Source organism: Cavia porcellus, unplaced genomic scaffold, assembly GCF_034190915.1.
Source record: "Cavia porcellus strain 051 isolate PalLab524CR breed Dunkin Hartley unplaced genomic scaffold, mCavPor4.1 scaffold_30, whole genome shotgun sequence".
Classification (NCBI taxonomy): Eukaryota; Metazoa; Chordata; class Mammalia; order Rodentia; family Caviidae; genus Cavia; species Cavia porcellus.
In genome coordinates this window covers 28565593-28586236 of record NW_026947513.1, presented here as the reverse complement: position 1 = coordinate 28586236, position 20644 = coordinate 28565593, and the positions used below count along the sequence as shown (strand labels likewise).

Here is a 20644-nt window from a genome sequence, read left to right as displayed (position 1 = left end):
TCAGGCAGAATGGGCCTGAACTAGGAATGGCAGTGACTTCAGTCGGTTATGCCATTCCCAGAGAAGACTGGTAGGATCTGCTTGGCCTGGGTCATGCCCCTGGCCGGGACCCAATAAGTCATCCCTAACCAATTCCATATGCACAGCACACACTAACACGCTGACCGGCCCAGCGGGGAGGGGCCAGCATATGTTGCTCCTGCTTGTTCCTCAATGGCCAACAGCAAACTGGAGAGGGCAGAAATCCCCAGCAAGTGTGCTTCAGAAGAACCAAAAGCAACAAAGAAAGGGGCTGGGACCTCTACTATACACCTGTATGGAAGAAACCAAAAATGTGACAAGAGAAAGAAATAAGAAAAAGCCTCCAGCCCCCAACCCTGAGAATATTGATCTAGGAGAGGTAAATACAAGAGAGACTGAGGGCAGCAAACATGCAATATCAGACATGGCATCAGCGGACATAAAGAGATATCTTTGGGACCTCATAGACAAGCTCAAAACTGAAATATTAATTCAAGTAAAACAAGATATAAGAAGATTAATAAAAGAAATGCTAAGCACCTCTCAAGAAGACACAGACAGAATAATAGAGGAACATAAAAAAGGAGAGAAATGTTTAATGAAGAATATAAAGAAAACCTAGAATACATGAAGCAGATTCAAAGAGATTACCAGGAAATTTAAAACTCCATTGAAAGCTGGCAAAACTGCTTGAAAGACACTAAGGATAGATTATCAAAACTTCAAGACAGGTTTGCAATGTGTAATCATGAAAAGAAAGATCTCTTAAAAGTAACAAGGAAACAGGCAGTAACAATACAAAAGCTAGAAGACAACAAGAGGATCTATAACTTAAGAATAAAAAACATGAGTGACGAGGCAGAAGTAAAAACAAAGGAAATACAAAAACTATTCACAGAAATAATTAAGGAAAACTTGCCAAGCACAGGAAAAAGAATGATATTCAGATAAATGAGGAATACAGAACTACAGCCACCTACAACCAAAACAGAGCTATACCCAGACATATAATAATCAAGATCCCAGAAATTCAATATAAGAACAGAATATTAAATATACAATATTAAATATGCCATATTAAAAGCTGTCAGAGAAAAGAAACAGATCACCTACAAAGGAAAACCCATCAAAATTATGGCAGACTTCTCAACACAGACCATCAAATCAAGAAGAGCTTGGAGCAAAGTATTCCAAGCCCCAAAAGAAAATAACCTCCAACCCAGATTGACATACCCTGAAAAACTGTCTCTAGAAATTAATGGAGAAACAAGATGCTTCCGTGATAAAGAGGAACTGGGGGAATTTGTGACCACCAATCCAACCCTACAGAGAATACTGAAGGACATTCTAGAGAGAGAAAAAAAATACCCGAATTTCAGGAATAGTGCCAGAGAGGCCTCAATGAATGGGGCAGATAGTGAAATGAAGGAGAAAAGTAGACAACCAATGGCAGAAAAATAGCATAGCAGAAATGAGGGATCGAAGGTTGGCTATAATCTCTAACATAGATGGCCTTGGTACACCTAAAAAATAAAAAAGAAAAGAAACAAACAAACACAGGCAGAGTAGTTCAGGAGGTAGGGTCCACCAAGATACTCTGTATAAAAAATATAATTAACCTGAAAAGGGATTTATGTTTCAAAAATCAAATATGAGAAAACAATGCTCTATGTGACAGGGAACCGTACAGAAATAGGGACAACTCATCCAGCACCTGCAGATAGGTTGGAAAGTCATGACACTTTTGTGCAGTGGAGAACTACTCAGCTATAATGAGGAAAACCTTGAGGCTTTTGTAGGTAAAGGAATACAACTTGAGATCAAGTCCAGGAGTGAAAAGGTTTGGAACCACTTAGGTAAATAGCAGGTTGTCCCCCCAATCTAAAAACTGAGGGAGTTGATGGAACCCAAAATATGCACCACCCTGTGGGAGTGAAAGGGGAGGAATAGTTTTAAAAAAGAAGGCAGAGGATATTGTTAATAGTGTACTAGGATTTAAAACCCACATCATTCACACTGCTCTGTTTAGATGGATTATATTCTCTTCCAGTTGGTCTACTTGTACTAGATTTGAGGGCACAGACAGCAATCCTGAAAATAGTAGGACATAGTACGTAATCACCCTTAATTCCCTATTAACTTAATCTGAAGCCCTGAATAACTTATACTGTTTTACCATGACTGATCTTAGTTGAACCTGGTTTGTTAGATTGCTGTTTTGTAATGACAGATTTTATTCAAATAGTATCAAGTCTGAGAGTATAGGCAACTACACTGAAGATGACAAGATTCACTAGGATACCCACTCTGGTTTTATTATTACCTGCTTTTGAAGTTTTACACTGTCTACAGTGTCCTGTTTTTATTAATATTATTATGTACTACTATATTCAATTATACTATGCTTGATGATATGGACAATTCTATTGAAGATAACAAGAAACAACATAGTAAACATTGTAGAACACCTTATATTGTGGTTTTATATGACTTTTTCATTTCATGTTTTTATAGGAATTTTTGTTTTATCTTGCTATGCTTTGTTTTTCCCTCTAATACAGAAAGGATAGAAATACATGTAGAGACTCATGCATGCGTAGAACCTATAAACAATTTATGGAAACTGATCATATAATGCATGATGAAATGAACAACTACTTTGAAGAAAAAGAGACACTACACTACCCAGTGCTGATTCCATAGCATCATGATGTGAAATCCAGTAATACTATTATTCCTTCTTCAGAGTGATTTTAGCCTGTCTTGTTTTGTATAATTTCAACATACATGAAGATATGGATAGCTATTTTGAAGAGAATGAGCCGTTGTCGACTTCCCTATTGTCTGGTCTGAAGACCTAAAATGCCTTCATAATCCTGTCGAGATCAGTTCTATACTATATTGTTTCCTGTGAATTCTCAGTATATTAAGATATGGACAACTATTCAGAAGAAAACAAAAGACAATTTGATAGATAGTGAAGATCTCTGATTGTCTTGCTTTGAAATTTATGTCTCTTACATTGCTTTCTTACGTTCTGATTTGTTCTGTTTTGTTGCGTTTAATTTTACCCTCTTTAAAATTAAAAAATAAATAAGTAAATTAAAAGGCATGGTATTTGCGTAAAACCTACAAAATCCTTCTGTATACTTTAAATCATCTCTAGATTACTTATAACACCTAATGCATTGTAAGTGTCATGTAAACAGTTGTTACACTGTATTGTTTAAGGAATAAGAAGGAATACAGGCATTACACATTCAGAACAGAAGCAAATTTTTCCCCAAATATTTTCAGTCCCTAGTTGGTTGAATCTGCACACGGGAAACCCATAGATACAGAAGGGGTTGACTATTGAAGTAAATTCAGTCATTTCTTGGAATTCCAGATTCTACCACATAGCCAAACAGGCATAAAAGACAGCATTTTCCCCTCTAGGTAAAGGCATAAAAGTAATCAAGAGGTCTAACAGAGGTCTGTGAAATGTGCAGATTCCACAAACTAAATGACTGAGCATTTCCAAGCAGTAATATCCATCCTCTCAAGGAGCAAGAAACCAGGGAAGATGGATGATGATAATATGCTCTAGAAAAGAGTAATAAAAGATCCAACTGCAGGGCAATGTTCTAATTTCCAGTTCTTCCACAAGTGGATGCATGTTGGGATCAGTGACCTGAAAGAAATTAGAAAGAGATCAATGATGCACTATAAGGCAACCAGAAAGACCATTACTGTTGTAATCTGCTGGAGTGAAAGAAAGGGATACAGTCTCCATCATCAACAGCCTTGCTGGAATAGTAGGCAGCTACAAGCCCATAATGCTACAGGAAAACCAAGACCCAGAGCTAATATCTCCTGAGCATTTACCATATGCCAAGTAGCATCCTATGCACTTTATCTCAGTTCTCTCAGTTAACCTCACAACCAAAGAAGAAAGCAGTATTATTTCTCTCATTTGACAAAGAAATGAAGGAACAGAACAATGAAACAGTATTCCCAGGATCACAGAACTAATAAGTGATGAAATGGAATCTCAATCTAAGCAGCCTGAGATGGAGCTGGTGTGCCTAACCATTAACTGGATCTCTTTCTGTTATAATTCCTGCTGGAACTCAGATTTCACCTAATTTCAATTAATGTTTTAATTTAATTTCTCCTGATTTATAAGGAGAATATTTACCAGGTAAAACTAAGTAGAAATCAAACGATCCTAGATGAGAGCCCAGAGCTTTCATTACCAAACGTTAGTGTACATTAGGCAGACCTGGGTACCATTCAATTGTAGCCTCCTGAGCTCTACTCTGGACCTGCTGGATAGAACACCATGGAATATGGGACAGGAGTGTGCACTTTTAATTAGTACCTTAAATGATTCTGATGCAGGTGACCCACATACATGGAGGAATGTAGCCTAAATAATACAACAAAAAAATAATATGCATTTGTATTTATAGAGCACCTTTCTTTTAAACCATTCCAGACAGGCTCCAGGTACTCATCAGTTCTCCCTAGCAGCCAATGTGTCCAGTGGAGGAGAATGGGTCCAGGAGGGGGCCCTGCCCAGGAATACAGGAAAGTACATGGCATATCCTGGGAAACAAGTGGTGGCTAGTGATGTTCCCCACCCAGAGTTCCTTCCTATAAAGTGTTCAGAGAGAACAGAGACAACATAATTAGTGAGGGAATCCCTTAGCTTCTATTTCTGTGTCTCTTACTTGCAATCATTGAAAATTTCTCCGTCGGCCCCAAAGGCGATATCAAGGGGAGGGTCCAATGACTGCATTGCAAAGGCAATACAACATATCTCCTGGATGAAGTCACTGAGGAGGCAAAAGTCGACTTCAGGAGGGAAGGAGATCTTAGGGTTGATATTCATGGCACAGATTACATCCTGCAGAATTAAAAATGTTATTACTGGTTACCAACTTGTGACAAGAAACTTGACAACCTGGGACTCTAATATCATTACGATTGACGGAAAGTAGGAAAAGAGTTTGGCATGAAAATAAACTAGAGCAATAATGTGTATCCTATAAAGGAAAAGGATGTTGTCACTCATTACTAAAGAAGAAGGAAAGATGAGACAGAAAAATGACATGCTAATGGCCAAGAAAGTCTTTCTGAAAAACTAAGGGGAAAATATATGTAGCCTTTATTTATAATTTTATTGCTTTTTTCTGTTTTGGATAAGCATATAGGTGCCAACATACAACTCTGACTTGTTCCTAATCCATAATAACAATTAAATAACTTACTTTTAATGAGTGATCACTATGTACCAAATCTTGTACTAAGCAAATGACCTGCTGTCATCTAATCCTCTCACTACCTCCACAAGGAGACCACTGTTTCCCCCATATAAAGATGAAAAACTAAAGCAGAGATGTCACATAGTAATCAAGTGGCAGGGTCAGAAGGCTAATCTATACTCATTTCCCAAAGCCTGTGCTCTTAAGAACTATGATACTTTATCTCCCATCTTAAGGACTCACCTAATAGAATAATAAAAGTGAGACGGTTTTCTCCATAAAATGTCTTTTTAAAAAAAACAATAATAACTAGTGTTGTAAAGTAAATTAAATGTTCCTTTCTTCTCTCTTCCACTATACAAAAAAGTAGTACTAAATATTCAATGGATAGTAATCCACTGAGTTATCAGTATCCAATAGAAACTCCATTAGTCACCAACTGGTCCCTATGAGAAACCTAATACTTACATTAACACTACTTTGGGAATCATATAGATCAAGATGGCAAACGATATATTCCATGACAGCATTCTCAAAGTCATTTGAGCACGCATAGGATGGTGTCATCGACTTCCTCACCCGGATCTTGAAGTGTCTGAATGCCATTTTAGCCACATGGAATGCCTCCTGCACATGAAAACACAGCAGATTTATCTGGTGAGAGGAGTAGGGTAAAGAAGCCCAAAGAAAGAAATTAGAAAGAATAAACAACTCAACTTCATGCTAGTCTTTGGGTAACTATATGCAGTTGACCCAAAGCATTTTTAATCTGAGAGAAAATACACCTTAAATCTGAAAAGTACATGAAAATCCTCATTCACTATTTCAAGACAATTTGATCACTATTCTCTTAATTCTGAATATAGGAAGGGCAATGCAAAGTTTCAAAAATATAAATCCTGTTATCAGTCCATAGTAACATCATATTATTGGCCAAAAAATAAAATTATCACTCTAGTGATTATCTTATACATAAACACATACCAAGAGTCAGGCATCTTTCCAGATATGTATTAATTCAAAAAATTTTATTATATCTATTACAGTAGGCACTGGGAACATTTAGTTATATAAAAAAAAAAACATGGTCTCTATGCTTACACAGCTTTAACCAACTCAGTAATCTAATTCTTAATTCTGTAAATCAGGGCTTGGCAAACTTTGTTCTATGAAAAGCCACACAGTAAATATTAGGCTTTAGAGGCAAAGCATAGTTTCTGTCCTATATTTTTCCTAAAAACCCTTTAGAAATATAAAACCATTCTTAAATTCTTAGCTCTTAGGCAGTATTCTTAGAAACCCAAAGTCCAGATATGGTTCATAGGCCATGTTGGCTTAAACGAATAAGTACATGGTTTCTGATAATTTTGCTCTCATGCTAACATATTTTTTACTTCTTAATATTTAACTATTCTCAGTATGGACTCAGTGTCTCAATATGGCATCTACCCTAGAACAAACACATTCATTTTGGGAGCTAAGGTTCATGCTTGTGTACATTTTTAATTTGCCATTCTCAAGGAGCTGGTACACTGGCAGTTTTAGTAACCAGTCATCATTAAATAAATAGAAGAGGTAACACAATTATAATCTCTAGTTTTTCTATAGGAAACCAATCAAGTGATAGTTATTTGCAATGATATATCTACTGTGTGCTCATGTGGTCATAATAAACAAAGGGACCATGCAAATCAACTTTGTCCATTCCCACTGAAGATGGTTCTGCAGTTACAGATACTTCTTCAACAAATATCTGACCAATACAAATATTAATATATTATTAAAGCTCATGGATTGTGAAAAGCAACTCATACTCACATGTTTATGATGAAGGGAAAAGGAAAGAAGAAAAGGAGGAAAGAAGGCAGGGAGGGAAGGAGAAAGGGGACAAATAGAGAGACTATAGGTCCTCCATTCAGCGACCTCGGGGTCTTCCGGTCTTAACGTTGCACCATGACTTGATGAAACTGTTGTCCCTACTGCCCCCTCGCATGTCTGATCTGGCCCCAGCCCTGTCTCATACCACAATGGCGATGTAGATGATCCGCTGCACGGTCTCAGCGTTGTCAATGCAGCGCCGCAGCAGGCACTGGGCATCCAAGCGGGCTTGTGAATAAGCATCGCTGAACCTGGACAGGAGGGCAGCCTTGCGAGCCATACTGCACATTTTGGACTGATTTGGTGATGGGCTTCTAGGCTTGGCGACAGTTGTGCAGGGGCTGGTAGACCTGCTGCTGCAGTAGTTGTCACTCTGGCACTGATACTCAGGGTTAGGAGACTGGCTCCTGGTACACCTGTTGATAGGCAAGAATCAGCCAAGGAAACACTTGGACCTGCTCTATCATTTCCAGATTCTGGTTTTTCACTCCACAAAGTCTGCAAATGACAAACAGGAGCTAGCACCCTCCAAGGCACAGAAGGTGGCTGCCTGTGGTGTCTTCCCCACAAGACCTACAGAAGGCACTTGTCTCCAGAGGCCACAAAAAAACAAGACTTGGTATCAACACAGTGACTTGGGATTGATAGAGTACTGTCATTCAAGCAGCACCTCACTCTATCCTTTGAACAACCCTGTGAGACCAGCCTTGACTGTTGTGTGTTTTACTGATGAGGAACATGAAGTTTTAAAAAATTACTGAGACCATCCTGAAGTTACATGGTTGGGCAAGAGCCAAAATGAGAGAAATCAAATTATGGTACTTCTAATGCACCACACCAGCATACCCCATGAGCCTTGTGGTATAAGTAGATGGCTCCCAAGTATGAAATAAAGTATCAGACTACTCAGGCCAGCAGAAATGGAGCCCACAAAAGGAAATTTTACACGAAAAAAAGTATGGGGCAAATGTTGTGCAAAACAGTGCAGTGATTGGCTGGTCAGTGGGCTTTAGCAGAAGATAGAGAAGCTCGCATTTGTAGTGTTTGCCAATTCCCATGGCATAAATATACCCACCATAACAGAAAGGCTGAAGTTCTTGGGAGCCTGGACAAGTCAATGCCAGAACAGCACACACAGAGGGAGTTTCAGAAATGTATGACTCAGGTGACATTTAAGAGAATGGGGACAGGTGATGGGAAGTGCTTTGATATCCTGAATTAGGGCATACTAGGGGCTGGGAGGTTAGAAAGAATAAGGGTACTGCAGAGACACAAATATACAGCTGTGCCCTCTGCTTCAACACCTGCCACTAGTAGAAGGAACTTTACAGGAACTTTTAACCTACATGTTACCCACAAAGTGAAAAACAGAAATACCATACACCAAAATGGTATTTCTCTAAGGAGAAATGGTATTTCAGTTGTCTCTGATGACTCTCCAGCCGCAGACAAAAAGATCTAATGTTATGGCGCATTCTTTCAGTGTGGACATCACCTCTTACATTATCAATTCTTACAGTTTGGTTTCAAGTCAAAGACTCCTCCTGTCCATATCTCTCAACGCAATAAACATCAGTGTCCAAGTACTGGCAATCCAAGAGAATTCTCTCTTTAGAAGGGTGTAGTTAAAGAAAACCTCTAAAATTGAGATTCCATGGTGAAATTCTTGCATAACATGTACAAATCCCTGGATTTGATCCCCCAGAACTAAATAAGTAAATACATAAATCCCTTTGCAAAGCAAAGCCTTCCAGACCATTGAAGTTTTGGTTTATGTCATTTTAACTTAACTCCCAACTCCTCATCCAGGCTTTTCTATTGACTAACTCAGCAAAAATGGCACAAATGCAAAGAGCTATGAGAATCTGTCTGACCTTCCTTGGTGGTTAGATTTCTCTGCAGACAGGACAGCTATCTCATCTTTCAGTTCTCGGATCTGCTTTTGAAACATCTCGCACACCTCTGGGTCCTGCTGGTCTGCGCTCTGCTTAATCGAACCTTTCGGCTCAGCTCTTAGCAGCTCCTGGCGCCTCGGTGCACAGCCCTTTTGGCGGGCAGCCTCCTGGGCTTGAAGGGATTTAAGCCTGAACAGTGTGGGAGGAGGAGAGGACATGAAAACATAAAAAGAAAGGAAGGGGAAGGTAAGGGAGACAGAGAAAGGGAAAGAGGGAGGGAGGGAGGGAAAGAGAAGGGGGTAAAAGGGTGATAAGCAACAATTGGTATGCTTAACATCATTAGTTGTGACTCAGTATGTCATTATTGCATTAGAAAACTGCTGGAAATACACATGAACTAACATAAAGCAGGGGAAACAGAACTGCCAAGTCAAGGTCCCAGTTCCTATCTGCAGCTTGCATGGCAAAAGGTTCCTAGCAGAAGAATACTCATTCAGGTTCCCCAGGAAAAATAGCGTAGTCATCCTATTACACACTGGACCCATCTCAACTGTTGGAGACCACTACGAAGCAGCTCTGAGCAGGATTTAAAACTACCTGATAGGCTTTCTATATTTAACTGTGAGTCTGTCCTAGACCTAGGCCCCCAATGGGACTGGCAATGGGACCTGATGCACGGTAAGTGAACCTCTATGAATCACGGGTCCTGGCCGAGGTCTGTAGTGGCCTGTGAGGCCAGAGATACCTCAAAGGGCACGATAAGGCCACAGCTGCAGACACTTGGCTCAAACATCAATTAGGTAGATAGAGACAGCAGCTGCAGAAATTAATCCTACAGTGTTATTCCTACCATGTCTTCATGATAAGATGGTTCTTCTAAATTGGCATAATTTAATACTTGGAGAAGTCTTTGAAGTGACTTCCAAGGTCCTGCTCATTTCCCGGGCTTTTCTCAGTTTGCCCGCCCTTTGTTTTGGACCTAATAAATATGGGCAACCCAGAGAAGTCTTTGTCTCAGCCTCCAGAGTCTCAGACTCAGCTAATGGGCTTGTGACCCTCCTGAAGCCCTAAAATCATACCACTTGTCTCATTTTATTTAAGCCTTTTACCATACACTTGTTTGGGAGATTGGGGATCTAGGACAGGACCCAATACTCAACTTCACAAAAGTCTAAAAACATTGGACCTTCAAAACATAGATCATATACTACAGTAGCTATTATTGTTTTCCTGTTATCTGGTTCTGTACCAATTTTGCTGCACTGGTGCTGGGGATTTAGCTCAGTGGCATAAGCACCTGCCTTGCAACAGGTGGTCATGAGTTCAATACCCGGTACTGATTTAAAAAAAAAAAAAAACCCTACAATTTTACTGCATTGTCTTAATTGGCTTTGTTTTGTCTTGTTTTGTTGTATTTTACTATCTTTAAAATTAAAAAAAATAAAAATCTAAATCATAGCTGGTCTAAGATATAGTCTCCTACTCTCACTCATTCTCTGAAAACATGGCTTTGAAGGAAAGGGGTTACAATGAAAATTGAAGGTCACTAGCTGGAAGCGTAGATCTATAAAAATAATAAAGAAACAAAATTTTTTAGAAATAAATTCAGTATTCTCATTAAAACCCAAAGCATGGCCAACAACGAACAGAAGCAAAAGTGATAAAAGAACACATTATGATGAAAATGACAATGGTATAAAATGAAAACGCAAGGAATAAAATTAAGAAAAATTCAGCAAAACTAAAAATATCAAAGGATCAAAAACCACACTAAAAAAAACAGTAAAGAACTGAGCAGGAGCTCTGAGAATCAATGAGAAATATGAACAGTGAATTTGAGAAGTTATACCAAATAGGAAATAGAGATTAAAATGATGGTGAAGGAGAAGTCAGAGGCAGGAAATAAAACTGAGTTCCAAGATAAGATTTATAGCTGCTCTTAAAGAAATCAGAACAATAGGTGCATGTATAAAATGTGGGTGTGTGTGTAGATATGAATGGGATTTCAATTAAGATCAAGAAAGGTACAGGCTTAAAGGATCTGTTCTTATTTCTTCTTCTAGAAACTGATCTTTAGGAAATAATATGAAATTTAAACTAAGATTTTCCACAAATTTTTACACACTGTTGTTTCCAGCATTGAAAATTAATATTCAAGTAAATATTTGAATAAATAATGAAAAATTATGAACCTATCCAAAACTAAGTTCTGTAGTATTTTTTCCTTGGTGATAGAAACTAATGTAAATGAAAACATAAAATCCAAAAATTTAGCCTTATATATATTATTCTATATTCTTCACTTTTTTGCTACATTAATTAGAAGGAATATCAAATGTTAACAGTAATTATTCCTAGAATTATGGAAAGGTTTTTAGATTCCTTTAAATAATCTTCTGTCTATAGTAAATAGATAGTATGTTTGTTGTATAAAAATGAGTCATTAATTAGAAATATTGCTGCCTTTTCTCTTTGATTGAGAACAGATTCTTTCAACAATAACAAGACACCAAAAATGTTAAGTTCAACAATTAATCAGCAGGCTGAAATAATACTGTCATTTTTTTCTTACTGCTTTTTTAGTTGATTTATTTCCTCCTCTGCAGCCAAAAGGCATACGGTCGACCTTGTCCTGGCTTGTTCACAAGTTTTTCCAGTTTCAGCCACACTGTAAGAGAAATCAGTAACTAAAGACAGATTTTTCAAATTGGCAGGCTTTCCAAATCAAGGCAGAGGTTCTCTTGGGAATTTCTGGCATACAATATAAATTCAACATAAGCAAAAGCAAATTATAAGACATCTGCAGTTAATCAGACAATCTTGCAAATATTATGGTTGACAGGTATGCAAAAAAATTCTAGCAGCCTTTGCTCAGAGTCAAACACAAAGAAATCACAAAACTACTACCCCTAAAGACTATTAATAAGTATTAATGATAGAATGTAAAAAGACAAGGAAACTTGTTCAGTTCCTCCTTCTCACCTTCCTCATTCATCTACTCTAATTATACTCAGTCTCCAGGATACCTCTCTATAGAAAAATCTGCATTTTTCAACAAAATACCAATATCTAGTCTCATGGTCTTGCACGATGGAGCTGCGATTTGACTGATTTTTCCCAGACTTCTTAAATATAAAAAAGAAAAAAATTCCCCACCTATAAAAAAAAGTCCTCCGCAATCAATGGTTCCTACGTTTCTGCTTCTGACATCTACGTTATTGAGCAAAATTCCCTGAGTTTTCAACATACTTGCTGCCATTGTTAGTTTCAAGGACTTTCTTTACTATAGGCTAGTCAACATAAAGCTTATTGTTTTAATAGGTCTGTCTAAATTTAAAAATAAGTGGAAGTGGGACGGACAACATTAAATGAAAATGAAGTTGTTCCTCACACAATGAGAGTACATGGTTATTATTTCCCTGATCTGCCCCAGTCACATTCAGGCTCTTTCACTACAGCAGTTCTGAGGTGCGTCCTGCTATGGTTAGATCTTAATGTCCTTCTAAAGCTCATATACTGAAGGCCTGGTCCTCAGGTTCACTGTTACAGACAGCTAAATTAGATAAAAATTAGTATACATTCAGAAAAAAGCTGGAACCTCAAGGAAGTCAGCACAAGAATAAAGACATCAGAAATGTGGCTCAAACTGCATCTAAAGAAAGTCAGGCCTCAAATACAGATGCAATGGCCAGACTTAAATCCTTCATAAGGGATAACAGTAACATGGACTTATAGTATAACTAGTAGCATCTGGTCCAGAAAGCCCAATCATGTAATTGACCAAAGCCTCTAGACTGACCCCTTTCTAAAAATGCCATTGCTCTACCTGTGCACCCATGTTACCTCTCCTCTTCTTATTGGACCAAAACAAGCTAAGTAGCTATACTTGTAATCCTTTAGGCTGATTATAGTTATATCTATATATTAGGTGTATCCATGTAGTACCTACACTGAAAATTTGCTCTATAAATTACCCTTACAGAGCAAGGCACGGTGGCTCATTCCTATAAAACCAGCACTCTGGAGGCTGAAGGAGGAAGGTCACCATGAGAGCAAGCCTACGTGGACTACACAGCAGGTTGAAGGCAACCTGAACTACATAGTGAGGCCCCCTCTCAAAAATTAAAGCCTAAAAACTAAATTTCTCTTACAAATGGCTTTGATAACTACATATTTAGGACCACTCCTAGAAATCCAGGAGTTTTTGTTCTTCTCTTTATTCCCAGTTAAACTCTCCTAACCTCTTCCTTCAGTTCTCAACTTCATTGCTCAATGTTGTAGAAACCATGAACTGAGCACATCGGGATATCTAACACATCAGAAATTACTTTTCTATTTCACCTCCTTTCCCATTATTTTACCACATGCCCCCAACATGATCCTTGGCCCAGACACAGGCCTAAAGCAATAAGGCCAAGTGACCATGGACTGAAATCATAAGCCAAAATAAATCTTTATGCCTTTTAAATTCTTTCTCTAGGGTATTTTGTCACTGTTATGTAAATCTGAAACAAATCCTCACCTGAATCATGAAGCAGATTGAGAAACAATGGGAGAAGAGGTTGCTACCAATTTCATAGATCACAACCAATAGGAAAAAAACTCCAAATTCCATCTCACACCCTCCTCCTCCGCTACTGATTTCAAGCACAGTATGTATTTCCTTTTTTGCACTCTGGCACATCTGTCTCATTGCATTTAAACTGTAAAGTACTTGAGGTTAAGGATTTGATTTGATCTTAGCAACTAAAATAGAACATCTCACATGAAATCGTTTTAAATAATGAAAAATGGCTGCTGAGTACCACCACCACAAGACCCCTCTTCTGTGCACCCAGTGTGGGTCGAGGGAGACAGACAGATCCACCTTTGCCTATGGTGCTCCAACACCAAAAGGTCACAACCTTCAGGCAGCCAGTGTAGGCAGAGAGAACCAGCAGATCCTTCTTCACCTTCAGGGAGCTGCCACATAAGGCTTTTTCCAGCAGGCATCCAGCAGGAACAGGGACACACAACCAAGTTAAGCCAGGTGCATCCATAGGCCACTATTGGAGGTCCTTGGTACACTCAGGCAGTCATCATCCACTAGCAGAATGAGACAAACACACTCCTATGTGTCTGCCACTACTGTCGGAGTCCCAGTGTAGACACACAGGTCAAGAGAAGCAGTCTCACCCACATGCACACTTGATCATCAGCAAAGCCACAGTGTAGCTGCATAAGTCTACAGAAGCTTCCTGCATGCCCTGCTGCCTCCCTGTAAACCTGGAATTAGAGGAACCCACGTACCTATCTCATCCCACTACACTGCTGGGACCCCACAATCATCTTGTTGGTAGGCTCCCCAGCAGAATGTCAAGACAAGGTAGAAAAAGGCAAACTCTAGCCCACACACAATAAGTCTGGGAAATACTGCCATAGAAGGAAACAGAAGTCACACACCTGAAATCTCCAAGAGGATAGCAACTAAAGTAAGGAAACAACTTCATGAGATTGTAAGAGCAGTCAAATCGGAAATTTCTCAGGTTAAAGAAGAAATCACAAACACACTGGAAGTATTGTTCAGCAGGTCTAAAGAAAAGAGGAACAATAAACAAGAGCATAGAAAGTGATGGAAAAACCAATGAATGTAGAAAGGAATTACGGTGTATGAAACAGATTCAAAGAGAGATGCAGGAAATTAAACATTCAATCAAAAGCTGGCAAAACTGCTTCAAAGAGACTGAAGATGGACTTTCAAACCAGTAAGACAGGATTGCAGCTAGTGATGATGAAAGGAAAGATCTCTTAAAAATAACCCGGAATCAGGTAATAACAAACCAATAGCTGTAAGATGATATAAGAAGCATAACTTAAGAGTGATAGGTGTAGGTGAAGAATCACGGGGCAACACAAAATAAAAAGAGTATTCACAGAAGTAATAGAATAAAACTTTACAAATATGGAACATAGATCTGGCACGCACATTACGTAAGGCATGTAGGATTCCAAACAACCATAACCAAAGTAAATCTACACCCAGACACATAATAATCAAGATGCCAGAAATTTGGCACAAGAAGAGAATAAAAGCTGTTAGAGAAAATAGATCACCTATAAAAGAAAACCCATCAGAATCACAGCAGACTTATCAACACAAGCCATCAAGTCAAAAAGACTTTGGAGTGAAGTGTTTTAAACTCTGAAAAAAAACAGCTTCCAACCCAGATTGATCTACTGTGAAACACTGTCTGATGGAAAAATACGTGTTAAAGAACAACTGAAAGGGGGGACTGGGGATTTAGCTCAGCGGCATAAGCGCCTGCCTTGCAAGCAGGTAGTAGTGAGTTCAATCCCCGGCACCGATAAAAAGGAAAAAGACAAAAACAAAACAAAACAAAAAAAGAACTGAAGGAATTCATGACTAGCAAACCAATCTTACAGAGAGTACTAAAAGATATTATAGAGAGACATAAGTATGACCTTGATTCCAGGAGCAACAGCAGAAGAAAATCTCCAAAGAAAACAGGCAATTGAATGAAGGGAAAAGTGGAGGGCCAACAATAGGAGGATAGTAGGGCAGAGACAAACCAATGTATGCTGGTTGTGACCATTAATGTAGAGGGGCTCAGGTCAGCAATAAAAAGAAACACAGGGAGAATGGATCAAGAAACAAGATCCATGGATATACTGTACAACAGAAACACATTTAACTGGAAAGGAAATTCACAGACTGAAAATCAAAGGAGAGAAAACAATTGTTTCATGTGACAGGAGACCAAAACAAGAAAAGAAAAAGAAAAAGCAAGAGTACCTTGCTCATCAACTGCAGGTTGGATAAGAAAGATGCGGTATTTTCACACAGTGGAAAGCTACCCAGATATGAGGTAGAATAATCTCAAGACTCCTGCAGGCAAATGGACACAACTATAGACCATGTCCATGGTTGAAACTATTCAAACTCATATGCGTGAACCCTAGCATAAGAAACAGAATTTAATGGGATACAAAAGCAAAATAGTTAATGTAAGAGCAAAGGGGAGGGAACACCTGGGAGGGAAAGGTGGAAACTACTGACAGTTTATTGTCTTATTTTCTTATTATTTTATTTTGAACTCTTGCATTGTTTAAAAAAATCTTGTTGGGTTTGGCTTTGTTCTGTCTTGTTTTGTTAGATTCCATGCCATCAGATGGTAGGGGCATCTATTTTGAATATAATGGGATGTACCATGGTTATCATGGCTTCTTATTATATTGTTTTAAAACATTACACTGCTTTCATTCATTTGTTTCAATGTTTTATTCTGTTTTGTTTGATTTTATTTTGTGTAATTCTATGAATACCTATTTTAAAGAATACATAATATTCTGGTAGCCATTGCTGATTTACTATCATTTTGCTTTGAAGTACTAACATGCTTTTGTTCTTCTGTTTTGATTGGTCCTATTGTGTTGTGGTTTATTTTATTATTTGTGATGGTATAGAAAAATTTTTTGAGGAAAATGAGATACTATAGTGGTCATTGTTCATTTCCTGTTATTTGGTTTTGAAGTCCTGTAATGTTTTCATTCTTCAGAATGGTTTTATACTATCATGCTATGTTTGATATTAATGTGTGTGAAGGTATGCTCAACTATTTCGAAGAAAAGAGACATTATGGTAGCTACTGCGGATATCCAGTTGTCTGGTTGTGAAGTGTCGTGTTGCTTGAATTGTTCTGTTCTGATTTGCTTTGCTCTGTTCTCTTTTATTCTCTTTAAAATTAAAAATTACAATATGGGAAGATAAATAAATAATGAACAATGAAATAATGAAAAACATGTCTGAAATCTAAAAGAAAACCAAGTAGCAACAACTTCACAGAACAGTTGCTGAAACGTGAAAGGAAATTAGTGTGATTCACTTCAAATATGAGTATGTTATTGGTTTTAAGTAAATATGAAAAATGACTATTTTATCAAGAACAAATTGTAGAAAATGAAAAGAAGCAAAGAAAATGGATCAAGAAAGAAAAGAAAGTATGAATAGGAACAAATCCAATGGTTTTTCACTCCTAACACACAGCATATATGCATGAGCACGTATACATATAAAATACACACACTAAATTCACTTGCCCAGACGACATGCAGAGAAAAGAGAAAGAAGTACATCCATGTACAAAAAATTGTATAAGTCAAGTCAATGTATTCTAGTTAAATGTTTTGTTGTGGATTTACTCATTCACATTGCAAGTGCTTACAAATTTTCTTTGTGCATCAGAATGCTGGACATCTAATAGCATCAATATGGCAATCCTAGACAGTGTAGGCTTTTTCAGTCTCCTGAGGAAGATGGATCATAAGTGTGCACTCAGATCTGTTGTTTAAAGCTCGAAGATGTGTAAGTGCTTGAAGATGTGTAAACAGGTCACTGTGAAAGAGAAATAAGAGAGAAAGGAAAAAGGACCTTTCTAGGATGATCACAGACAGTTGAGTGTCATATTCAAGTTGACATACGGAAGATCACAGTCAGTCACGCAAAGAGCCAGGGACAGACCAAAGTTCTTTCAGGCCAACAGCACAGGCACCAAAGTGAGGAAGGGGCCCCAGAGAATGGCCTGAGATGAGAGAGGAGTGGAGGCAGCACCAAAACAGGAAAGGCAGTGAGAGAGCCAGGCCAAAGAAGCTAGAACTGTTTTCTAAGTACAGTAGGAGGACACCAACAGCTTTCAGCAGGAGTGCCTGACACAGAAAGACAAGCTTTATTATATTTGTTATGTGGGAACTGGACTAAGGTGGAGCAAAGATGGAAGCAGGAAAGCTGGAAAATGGAAGAAAACTGTGTTTGGCCAAATGTCACAGCTTCAAATAAGGGTAGTGATAGTGGAATGGAGAATGGATGAGTGTGAAAGAAACTTTGGAAGTAGACCCACTGCATGTTCTCATAGACTAGACACAGGCGTAAATGAAAACAAGATACACAACCAGAACCAATGCAAAAAAAAATTCTGCAGTCTTTTGTTATCTGGGGATTTTTCAAACTTGTGCAGGCCTGTCTTCACCAACCTATGTAATAGAACTGAATCAGAACCAAACTGGCTCCCCACAAAGTTCAAGCCGTGGAACCTCCTTACCAGGGCGGGTTGCTCATTGCTGTACAGGTAGTACTGGGCCTGTAAAAGATAAGAAGAGTAAGCAAGAAGAAGGAGCTGGCTGCTCTAGAGTTTAGGAACAGACTCTGCCAATTAGGGTTCAGTAATAGAAACACAGAGTAAGGACCACACTGAGCGAAGTAGCTATACATGTAAACCTTTACGCTGATAGTAATTGTATCTATGTAGTAGTTGTATCTATGTAGTACCTACACTGCAATTTTGCTCCATAAATTACCCTTACAGAGCAAGACATGGTGGCTCATTCTAAACCATCACTCTGGAGGCTGAAGGAGGAGGATCACTATGAGAGGAAGCCTGACCTGGAATACACAGCAGGTTGAAGGCAACCTGAACTACATATGAGGCCCCTCTCAAAAATTAAAGGTTAAAAACTAAATTACTCTTACAAAGGGCTTTGGTAACTACCTATTTAGGACCACTCCTAGAAATCCAGGAGTTATTGTTCTTCTCTTTATTCCCAGTTAAACTCTCCTAACCTCTTCCTTCAGTTCTCAACTTTATTGCTCAATGTTGTAGAAACCATGAACTGAGCACATCTGACATGTAACACGTCAGAAGTTACTTTTGTATTTCACCTCCTTTCCCATTATTTTACCACATGCCTCCAATATGATCTTTGGAAGTGACCATGGATTGAAATCCTAAGTTAAAATAAATTTTACTCCTATTAAATTCTCTCTCTAGGGATTTTGTACTGTGATGGAAATCTTACACAAATCCTCACCTGAATCATGAAGCAGATGCAGAACCAATGGGATGAGATGTTGCTATCAATTTTATACATCACAACCAATAGGAAAAAATAACTCCAAATTCCATCTCACTCCTTCCTCCTCTGCTACTGATTTCAAGCCCGGTATGTCTCCCCTGTTTTGAACTCTGTCACATCTGTCTCATTACATATATACTGTAAAGTACTTGAGGGTAAGGATTTAATTTTGTCCTAGCAACTAAAATAGAACATATCACATGAGATCTTTTTAAAGAATGAAAAATGGCTGCCAAGTGCCACCACCACAAGGCCCCTTCCTCTGTACACCCAGTGTGGCTCAAGGGAGACAGACAGATCCACTCATGCCTACTGTTCTTTGCCACCAAAGGGCCACATCTTACAGGAGGCCAGCATGGGCACAGAGAACCAGCAGATCCGCCTTCACCCGCAAGGAGCTGCCACCATGAGGCTTCTTCTTGCAGGCAACCAGCAGGAGCAGGCACACACACCCAGGTAAACCCTATGCATCCGTAGGCCACCACTGGAGGCCCTTGGTTCCCTCAGGCAACCATCACCCACTAGCAGATTCCGACACACTCCTACCTGTCTGCCTCTATTGTGGGAGTCCCAGTGTAGACACACAGGCTGAAAGAAGCAGCCCACCTGCATGCAGCCAGTGTAGCTGCATAGGTCTAGAGAAGCCTGCTCAACACCCTGCTACCTCCTGGTAAACCTGGAATTAGAGGAGCCCAGGTGCCTGTCGCATTCCACTACACTGCTCAGAACCCACAACAAGCTTGTTGGGAGGAAGCCCAAGAGAATCTCAAGACAAAGTAGAAAGAGGCAAGTTCAGACTTCTGAGCCACACAGAGTAAGTCTGGGAAATAACATCATGGAAGAAAACGGAAGTGACACACCTATAATCTCTGAGAGGATAGCAACTGAAGATAGGAAACAACTTCATGAGATTGTATAAGCAGTCAAATAAGAAATAATGTCTCAAGTAAAAGATGAAATCGCAAACATACTTAAAGAACTGTTCAGCAGGTGTAAAGAAGAGAGGGACAATAAACAAGAACATAGAAACTGATGGAAAACTTAAATGAATGTAGAAAGGAATTACAATGCATGAAACAGATTCAAATAGAGATGCAGGAAATTGAAAATTTAATCAAAAGCTGACAAAACTACTTGAAAACGACTGAACATAAACTTTCAAACCAGTAAGACAGGATTGCAGCTAGTGAACATGAATGGAAAGAGCTCTTAAAAATAACCCAGAATCAGTAAACAAGAAAAACCAATAGCTATAGGGGATGCAAAGAAGCATAACTTAAGAGTGATAGGTGTAGGTAAAGAAGCAGGGGTCAACACAAATGAAATTAAAAGGATATTCACAGAAGTAAGAGAATAAAACTTCACACACATAGAAAATAGATCTGGCATGCAGATTAAGTGAGGATTAATATAGGATTCCAAACAGCCATAATCAAATTAAATCTACACCCAGACAGATAATAATCAAGATGCCAGAATTTCCACACAAGAAGAGAATTAAAAGCTGTTAGAGAAAATAGATCACCTATAAAAGAAAACCAATCAGAATCACAGCAGACTTATCAACACAAACCATCAAATCAAGAAGAGTTTGGAGTGAAGTGCTTCAAACCTAGAAAGAAAAGAACTTCCAACCAAGATTGATCCACCCTGAAACACTGTCTTTCAAAATTGATGGAAAAATACATGTTAAAG

At 38.6% G+C, this 20644-nt stretch overlaps 1 protein-coding gene across 44 annotated transcripts in view; it reads right to left on the bottom strand.

The window, feature by feature from the left end:
* Window positions 1-20644, bottom strand: part of Spata18 (spermatogenesis associated 18) — a 68719-nt gene that overhangs the window by 8267 nt on the left and 39808 nt on the right. For 18 of the 44 annotated variants that reach the window (XM_013154381.3, XM_013154382.3, XM_013154386.3 and 15 more), the window contains 6 exons: window positions 18139-18177; window positions 11616-11711; window positions 9023-9232; window positions 7294-7564; window positions 5739-5897; window positions 4737-4912 (listed from right to left, as the gene is read on the bottom strand). In XM_013154381.3, the coding sequence (XP_013009835.1) occupies window positions 4737-4912; window positions 5739-5897; window positions 7294-7564; window positions 9023-9232; window positions 11616-11711; window positions 18139-18177 (951 nt within the window). Of the gene's footprint in view, window positions 1-2538; window positions 3695-4736; window positions 4913-5738; window positions 5898-7293; window positions 7565-9022; window positions 9233-11615; window positions 11712-18138; window positions 18178-20644 lie in introns of those variants that run through there. The other 26 variants (XM_013154384.3, XM_063240576.1, XM_063240577.1 and 23 more) reach the window with 3 other exon arrangements.